The sequence below is a fragment of the Struthio camelus genome, chromosome 12 (assembly GCF_040807025.1).
Source record: "Struthio camelus isolate bStrCam1 chromosome 12, bStrCam1.hap1, whole genome shotgun sequence".
NCBI classification, from domain to species: domain Eukaryota; kingdom Metazoa; phylum Chordata; class Aves; order Struthioniformes; family Struthionidae; genus Struthio; species Struthio camelus.
This window is the reverse complement of record NC_090953.1, coordinates 18,958,066-18,967,105: the sequence shown is the minus strand read 5'-3', so window position 1 is coordinate 18,967,105 and position 9,040 is coordinate 18,958,066. Positions and strand designations below refer to the sequence as shown.

The window sequence follows — 9,040 nt, the reverse complement described above, 5'->3', positions numbered from 1 at the left end:
GCCAAAAAATAAATGTGGAAATACTGAAGTACTCTGCGCTGAGAGAAATCCTTTTGTTTACCCTGAGTAACCACGGGCTTAAAGGCTTTTACGTCTTCCCAGTTTCACACTAGGGATTTTTGGAGGTCCCCCCCACCCCCCCAACCCGTGGGACATGCAGCTGCAGCGCCCGCGAGTCTGCCACAGGCTCTCAACACACTGACTCTGCCAGGCGGTGCTGAAACAAGCAAAGTTCAGTTAACAACGGAAAAAAGAAAGCTGTTGGTATACAGATCTTAAGGAGTCAGCAAATAATTACAGCATTACTTAGAAACTCGATGAGAAAATACTAAAGTACAACCCTTTCAATTCTGACCAAGTAAAAAAATCTGAAGGAAGGTGTCTTTAAATCACCTTAAAATACTTTCACGAAGTACATACAACAAGAAAACCTACTCAAAGTCAGTATCAAAGTAGAAACACTTTAATATATACAAGATACAGCATATACAAAAAGATAAATTACAATTTAAGTTTATGAACAGAGACCTCTTTCTGCTTCTTCTGTTTCTTCTTTAATTTGTTTGCATCTTTGATTTGCATTTTCACTTGATCTTGTAGCTGAGAAAAGAATGCCTGGGATGATTTCAAAACCTTGTCTTTACCTTCATCCTGTCAGTGGACAAAATATTTGTTATAACAGAGCAATACACAAATAGTACCATTAGATTATTTTAGTTACTTACATATAATAATGACTTTTTAAAAATAAAAAGTTTGCCAATAGTAATTTGCCAATAGTAATTTATTTTCATTGCACTTTCGTGACATTCCTGCTCTCCCAAGAAATAAAGAGTATGTTCCCTTTTAAATTATCATTTGTCATGGTAGGTAAGCACAGGCATTAAGAATAGATCCTTGTATATATCATGAGGTACAACTACAGATCTATATTTTGTGTTCTTTTCTGCTTGCAAAAGGTAAACACCCAAATATTTTAGAAGTAATCAGAAATGTTATTTTTCCTGTTAGTTTCTAATACCTTAAAATTTCAGAGATTTTTTTAATTGTAAGGCATCTTTAGGTGGTACACAAATTTACTGTTTTACAGCGTGCAAAACACAGCATCAATTACAGAGATGGCTCCATAATAAGAATTAAATAAATAAATAGGAAGTGTTCTATTTTGAAATATCTTAAGTGACTCAAAGATTATAAAGAACTATATAGGAACCTCATCCTCAATTATGCATGCAAACAGTCCCATTTATTCAAGTGGATCAGTTCAAATGCAGGAAATAGAGAGTAATTTCTAGTACTTGCAGGAACAACACCTCATGAACTTGGAAATTAAAAAAAAAAAAAGCATATAACATATAAACAATCATCTCATTTTTGTTTGGGAATACACTTTAATACAAAGTAATTGTATCATAGAGTTCATAGTTTTCCATATCTAAAGATCAAGTTGCTTGCACTTCCAGAAACCAGTCGTCTTTAGTATATTTCACACTGTGTCTGAGAAAGCTTCTAAGGGTTCCAACAATCATTAAGGCATCATTTATTCGTAATTCAAGCAGTAACATCTACATAAACATGCAATATAAGCAAGAGGTTCACTGCAAAGGGCAACCAGAGTTAAATTTTGTCAAGCCTCTCTATCCTGACATAACGCTATCAGGATGATTACAAGAATTAGAGCTAAAGAGGTGTTCAGCACTACTTTGCACCGAGACAGTTCCAAATGTGGTTTAGAACAGTCCTTCCAAAACCATAGTTCAAAAGATACGGAAAGATATTGGGGGAGGGGACAGTGTGCATCTGCCCTTTCCATGTCTTCTTCCTACCTCTTCCTCTCCCAATTCTAAAGAAGTTTACTTCTTTCTCACAGTTATGCTTACCTACTATATTTGCTCAAACATAAGTCAGGTAACAAGAGGTGAGCGGGAAGCAGATACACTCCTTGGGTACAAGAATTTTTGAGGGACAGAGAAAGATTAGGAGACATAGTTATGCCAAGAGGGACGGGAAGGAAACAAATCCAAAACTTTATAACCTTTTTGCTACAGCTGCCTTTCCTCTCTCTAGATAAACATTATTTATCCTTGCCATTTTAGAGGTTCTCAGCTAAAAATATTAAGTTACTCAGGACTACGTAAGAGAGCCTTACCTTGAGCAGAGAAGCTTTGCCTTCTTTAGTAAGCTTTTTTAGTTTTGCTGCAGCAGCTTTTTTGCCAAGTTTTGTGCCTTGCTCTGGCTTCATCTTTTCCAGCAGCTTTTGACGTTTCTCTTTCTCCCTTAGCTTCATACGTTTACGAAGCTTTTTCTTTCTTCGTTCTCGTTTTCTGTCTGTGGGAGTCTTTTCTGCATCTGCTTTTACATCACCAGCTTTGTTCTTCTCCTAAAGAAACAAAAATTGTTTTGCTCTAGATCCATAAGGATACAAAAATAAAAGGCTCGCTTCACAGGATTCAAAGTGGTCTTTCTTAGTCTTTCCATCACTTTCAGCTGTTTACCCAGTTTAACTGGATGCTGCATTAAGGTAGAGGCCAAAACAGGCCAAAGTTGGAAAGTGGGACATTGTGCAATTGAGAGAAGGCATGCTAATTTCTCTTCCCTATCCTTGTTTAGCTTTCCCTCCCCAAATACTCATCCACATGTTGGGAAATAACTAGCACTGCATAAATTCAGGAACAAGAAACAATTGTTTAGTATTAAGACCTGGTATGGCCAGGTAAAATTAGCTCTTTCTAATGACCCGAAATAACTAAATAACTCAAATGGTAGGTAAGAAGGTCTATGAAGTGAGGAACCCAGGAGGGCGGGGGGAAATTCTCCCACTGATCTGGCAATCAGTACACGTTCCTATCCACAGTACAGATCCTCTCTGGACCCTTACGTGTTTGGTTTTTTGTTTCTTAATTTGTTTGTTTACCTTGATCTCCTCTGGTGCTAGGAGAGCTGCATCACTAACGGCAACAGGTGCTACTTCCTCCATACTTACAGCAGGAAGGTTCGAGACTATTTTAACTTCTGGCACAGGCTAGAAATAAGGAAACATATTCAGGGCTACGTATACCATCTCATAACAACTTACAGTTAACTGAAGAAATGAAATATTTGGTTTAGACGCAATTATAGTACATTTCACATGAAATAAAAAAGAAGCTCAATTACACTCCTAATATTTGCTCTACTTTCCACTTCCCAAACGTACATTAAAGTATCCAGCTTCAAAGAGGAAAAACTTATGAAATTTATGTACTCACTGGTTTGGGTGTGAAGTGGAAATTACAAAGAGCATCCAGTTTCAAGAACAGTGAATCCATCATTTCCTGAATTTCTTTATGTTCAGGATTTTCTTCTTCTTGAGTCTTTTGCTGTATTAACAATATAACGTTACTACAACAACACTCGTAAGGCAATTTTAACGTAAAAATACTACTTTAGCAAAACTAATAACCATGCAGTATGCAATTCATAGCCATTTCACAGATGAAGACTCAAGGAAAGGTTACAGTACTGCCACAGAGCTAAAAGCAGAGTTAGCAGTGTTCAAACAAAGGTATTGTTTATATGCCCATTAGTATGTCACCTGGTGAAGTTTCAAGTACTCTTGCTCATAGATCTCAGCAAGACTCAGTTTACTCTTTTCATGATCCAAGGTGATACGTTTCTTGTATTCAAAGGCCTCCTCTTTTGGTTTTTCTTTTGGTACTACATCATCCCATGCCTGAAAGAGTCATAAACTAATGACCAGATGCAACTACAGAGAAATACATACCAGTTGCTACAGTTTACTCAAAATTCACTTTTCATATTATGTATCTGACACATGAACTAGCTCATGCATGTGGCTCCCCAGGTTTCCCACTTTCATCTGAAAAAAGTAATAGAAGATTTATGCCTCAAGCTTGTGTGCTTGTTTTCGGCAAGATCAGGGCAAAAATAGCCTAACAAGTAACAAATAAGAAAATTACTGAAGAAATTTACTCAAGAACTTTTCCCATATGCACAGACATATTTTGTTTCTAACTAACAATACATCTCAACAACATGTGGGAACTAGTGTTTTGATTTTTTAAGAAAACTAAATCAACAATTTAGCTTTGTTTATTATTCAGAACGGTCACTAGCAGAGAGCTACACAGTCAGGGTCACAGACAAATTTTACAGATTGTCAGCATATTGCAAATAAGCTTTTCATAGTTAAATCTGTAAAAATTTTCTTCTTTCTAAGAAGAAAAACCTAGCACAACAGACACGCAAAACAGAGAAGACCAGGAATCTGAAGACACGTTAGTCAAAGCAAGAGGAAAACAATCAAAACCCCAAAACTAAACAGTTCCAGAAATAAATCAAGACAACTCTATACCTAACGCTTTAAGAGCTTCAAACTTAGCCTTGGAACGTGCCTTTGTATCAAGTTTATGAATAAAATACAGAGGAACAAGATAATAATCACCTGATCCAATATTCGCTGCTTAATGATATCTTCAAGCTGCAGGGTAGTTTCTTCTGTGATCACAGGAGCTGACAGAGAGAGAGAGGAATTTTAAGTAAGATTAGTGTTTCTGCAGTAAGAAAGTTAAAACAATACTTTTGCACCAACAGGAATAAAAACAGAAAATGAAAGCAAAGCCTTAATAAAAACGCAGAAATTGAAATTTTTTTCTAAACCAGAGAGAGGTGAGGGAAGAAAGTGATGTTTTTCCCAGTTTCACCTCTCTCCAAGAGGGAAAAAAAAAAGATAATCATATTATACAAGGCTTTTAAATGACAAAATTGCCCACTGAACTGATGAACTTTCAGATAAGCTAAAACTGAACCAAAAGGATATACAATATGATTTCTTATAATTTCCACAAGGAAAATACAAAGCCTCAAAAATGCACTAAGTAGCTTAACTAACGTTTATACTACTCTACTCTTGAGTCACAGCTCTATTTAACAGGCTCAGAAGAAAGAAAACCCAAAATAGCACGGAACACACTTCCAGAAAACCACGTTCAATACTTACCCATTCGGACTGCATGGTCAAAGAGTAATGTCTCCTCCAAAAGGCTGTTTTCAGGTCGTTTTTGTCCAGTGATTTCTCCTTTAAGCTGCCAAGGTTTCTCCTCTAGCAATTGCTCTTCTAAACTTTTTATTTTTGCATTCATCTGAAAAACACAATTTCCTAAAGAGCTTAGATATGTACCGTTCACAGGTAAACTCCATGCAAGAAATTAATAGTTATATCAGGTACTTCTAGCTCTAAGAAGACAAAACTACTTCTTATACAAGCCACTTTCTTCCTCTTGAACTGTAAATAGCCTCTTTGTATCTTCAAGAGTCTGAACAAATTACGTAATAATTTTAAAAAATACTGGCCACAGTTTCAAAGTAACAGCAAAGAAATAAAACAATTACCTTTTCCTGTCTCTTCTCAAAAGATGACTTTATTTCAGTGGGATCGATGCTCTTTTCCGACTGCATATCAATCCTATCTTCTAATTCACTGTCATCTGGCAAACTAAAAGTTACTTTTTTGGAGGCTTCTTTACTTCTCATGTTCTCTGTCATTATCTCATTCATTTCCTCAGCTCTATTAACATCAAAATAAGAGAACGGTTAAAAGCCACTACCATTTTTGCATGATATTTCAGCCATTGGGTGTTAATCTCTTACAAGTAAATAACGCACAGTTTCAAAGACTAAGAAATACAATAGACTTCCATTGAAACCTAAAGGCAGGGTGCTAGAGAAACTTCTGTATCTTAACAGCAACTTTCAATAACTGAAGTGATGGCTGTTAAATTTTTAATTCAGTTATCCAAATAAATCCCAAGAGATGAGACCCAGAAGACAGGTAAATAAACTACTTTTTGATTAAGACGGCAGCACAATCCACGAACACTTGAGAGAGAACAGAGAATGGCAAAAAACAATTATTTTAAACAAGATTTAGAACATACTCCTCCTACAATGTTACAGCATTACCACTACCAAAAGTAAACCTAGAATTCTCCTTTTATTTTCTCATTTATTTTGAGGACGGTGCCACACTTCAGTTTAAAATTACAAGGACGTTTTAACTGCAGAGGATACATATACTTACTCAGACATGCTTTCTTCATTCTCATCTTCAGTAACACCGTCTGCTTCCTCTCCCTGACCATCTTCAACAGAGTTAGCTACTAGGTCGTCATTGTCATCAACAGGATCAAAGAAATCTTTGTATGTCAAGTCTCTAGAACTTTTAATTGGCTAAGAAAGCGAGGGGAAAAAATACTTTTAGGCTGAGAGAAGGTACCCTGTCTTTTAAAAGTCTTTAACATCTGGAGAATAGCGTTACTTGTGTAACAGCAATTACTGAAGCAATTACTAACCTATGGTAGGGAGTAAAATTTATCTGTTTTACAAGATATTCTACTACTTAAATTCATTTCTAATTTCAACAGATACAGAAGTGGAAGAGCAGTAGTTTTTACTGCTTACTTGCTAGATGTACATATTCCCTGACACCCTAGGCACAGTTCTCACTTGTTTGAAGACTCACTTCCAGAAATACCTCATTTTTCTCCTTATTTTAGTCTTTCAATATCTTGTTAATCTCAGGCCTCATTAACTAAAAAAAAAGGAAAGATTTACTTTTGAAGAACTACTCAGCAGCTTCAGTTAAATCAACATCACAAAGCCATGTCCCTGAAAAAAAGTCATCAAAACCTTTTTGCTCTGCATCAGTCACCTTAGTGACCTCTAAACACCAGAGGTGTTTGATTTGAGGTCAACCCTTAGTGACGCATCTTTTCCTTTTGCTATCTAGTCTGCAAGATCACCTATTTCTACTATGTGGCCACCTATCTGGACTCCTTTACTCATGCAGAAACCCAAGATCCATCCAGAGACTGAAATAGCAGGAGAGTATGCTCTTCTATAGTAGGACGTTTTGTTAGAAGACATTCATGTCATCTAATCAATTTTAACTTGGTAGTTTCTACTTTGACTCCAACAATTTATAGTCATATTACAGGGCATCAGATCTTGTTTTAAAGAAACAGAGAATTCCGAGAATTATACTCCTAGCTCTTCAAGCAATACAATTTACTGAGAGTCTTACTTTGACCTTGGCATCTTCTGATTCCTCTTCCTCACCAGCTGAGAGAATGTCTTCAAAATAATTAATATCTTCCTCCTCCTCTTCCTTGTCTTCCTTCTCTACATCTTCCAAAAAAGCTTCCATCTCAGCCAGCTTGAAAAATTTGTCGTCCACTACAGATTTTTTTTGTATTTTTTTCAACTTGTTTTTCTTGGCTATTTTAGTTTGTTGCTCTAGCGCTTCAATATCAAAGTCAATATCAGAATCTTCATCACTATATTCCTGCATGTTGCTTTCCCTGGGTTTTCTTTGCTTTTCTTTAGCCTTAGTTTTCTCTTTTGCATTAACATTCTTCTGTTCAGTTTCCACTTCCATCATGTCTTCTTCCAGCTCCTTGTCACTGCTAGCCTCTGCTTCAGAGTCATCCTCCTCCTGGTCTGAGAGGAGGCAAAGATCTTCATCACTGGCATCTCTTGCAATAGCTTTCTTGAAGAAATCGAGAACTGCATTATTCTGGAGCTCTAGTTGTTGCCAAATCTGTTCTTCATCAAAATTTTCTATCACGAGTTCTTTCAAAGGACTCCCACGAACTACGTTACTTCCCAGAGCTTTGTTCAAATCATAGAGGGTCTTTGTTAACGCTTTGAAGTCAGCAGCCAGTCCGTCTTGCACACTGATGATAGAAGAAAATCAAAAGCTTTACAAAGCACACAGCAGTTAGTTTGAAATTTTTATTTTCCATTTTGCGGAGTTTAATACCATTCATTCATTTCACACCTTCTGCTAAGTTAACCACATGGTCATGTTGCAGCTCTCTTCCTATCTGCTTAGGTCTTTGGATGCTACAGAGTAGCACTGCTCAACAGTTATTGCTTATGCTTAACTCACTACACATCTCTTGGAGTATTAAACACTCGTAGAAATAAAGATGCTGTGATTATTAAGCCTTTTAACTACACTATATTTTGTGTACAAAGTGACAACTTAGTGCAGTGTTCCACCTTTCCGTATTTGCGTGCTATTATCTCTTGATCATATTTAAACACTCCAAAGGTTTTGGGGAACTAATCAGTATAGCACTAAGCACCTCAAACGTCCAAGACCCAGATCCTTGGTCTTAAAAAGGTAATTATAACATTCCTAGCTTTTACATTTGGTTAGCCTCTTCCAGTGTTCCCCTAAGAGCTACTCATACAGGAACGTAACTGGTAGGAGCAGACACCTGCGTTTCCTAACTTCTAAAACCTAGCGAAAGGAGCTAGACACTGCAGGAGCCACAACAGGGCCCCGACGCCGTTAATACCCCGTGTGAGGCCCGCGCTCCGCGGCGCCGGGCCCCCTCCCCCCCACACCCCGGGCAGCAGGGACCCCCCAGAGGTTCCCCCTTCCCGGGAGCCCCGCGGTACCTGAGGAAGCGCTCGGGGCGCGCCGCGGCGGCGCCCGCCACCCTGAGGCAGGTCTCCAGCCCCCTGCCAGCCGCCATCTTCCCCCGCGCGCCGCCGCGTGCCGCCCCGGCCGCGGGCGCGGGCGCGGGCGCAGGCGCAGGCACCGCCCCCGCCGGGCCGCCGGCCGCGCGGTCCGGGCGGCGCCCGCGGCTGGCGCCAACGTTCCGCCCGGCCGCCAGGGCCTGAGCAAGGCTCGAGGGAGGCGCGCGCCATTCTTGTTTCCCGTCGCCTCCCTTTGTCACCATCCACCCCCTAGCGCCGCCGCCTCCCGTGCTGCCAGGCAGTTAGGCGGTCTCAGGCGTTCACCAGGGCTGCAGCTCTACACGCCCTCACCATCGTCAATGCTCTCTTCTCCCGAGAGACTCAAATCCTTCATCTTCTCCCTCACGTTTTTTTGCGACTTTCCCAGCTACTTGTCATTGCACTCTCCAGCTGCTGCTCATTCCTCTCCTCGCATGCGAGCTCGTGCGCCCCAGGCCCTCATCTTCCCCTTACACTGCTATTGACGCCTGGCCGCTCGCCGCTGCCCTCCTCT

At 39.4% G+C, this 9,040-nt stretch overlaps 1 protein-coding gene across 1 annotated transcript; it reads right to left on the bottom strand.

Annotated features, from left to right (window-relative positions):
- Positions 1-447: 447 nt before the first annotated feature.
- On the bottom strand, positions 448-8,583 carry MPHOSPH10 (M-phase phosphoprotein 10). Its single transcript, XM_068958945.1, has 11 exons — positions 8,467-8,583; positions 7,082-7,733; positions 6,080-6,228; positions 5,392-5,566; positions 5,000-5,141; positions 4,445-4,512; positions 3,575-3,712; positions 3,249-3,359; positions 2,915-3,022; positions 2,150-2,380; positions 448-651 (listed from the first exon to the last, which is right to left on the bottom strand). Exons 1-11 carry the CDS (start codon positions 8,541-8,543, stop codon positions 502-504), a joined length of 2,001 nt encoding a protein of 666 aa, XP_068815046.1. The 5' UTR covers positions 8,544-8,583; the 3' UTR covers positions 448-501.
- Between the last annotated feature and the right edge of the window lie 457 nt (positions 8,584-9,040).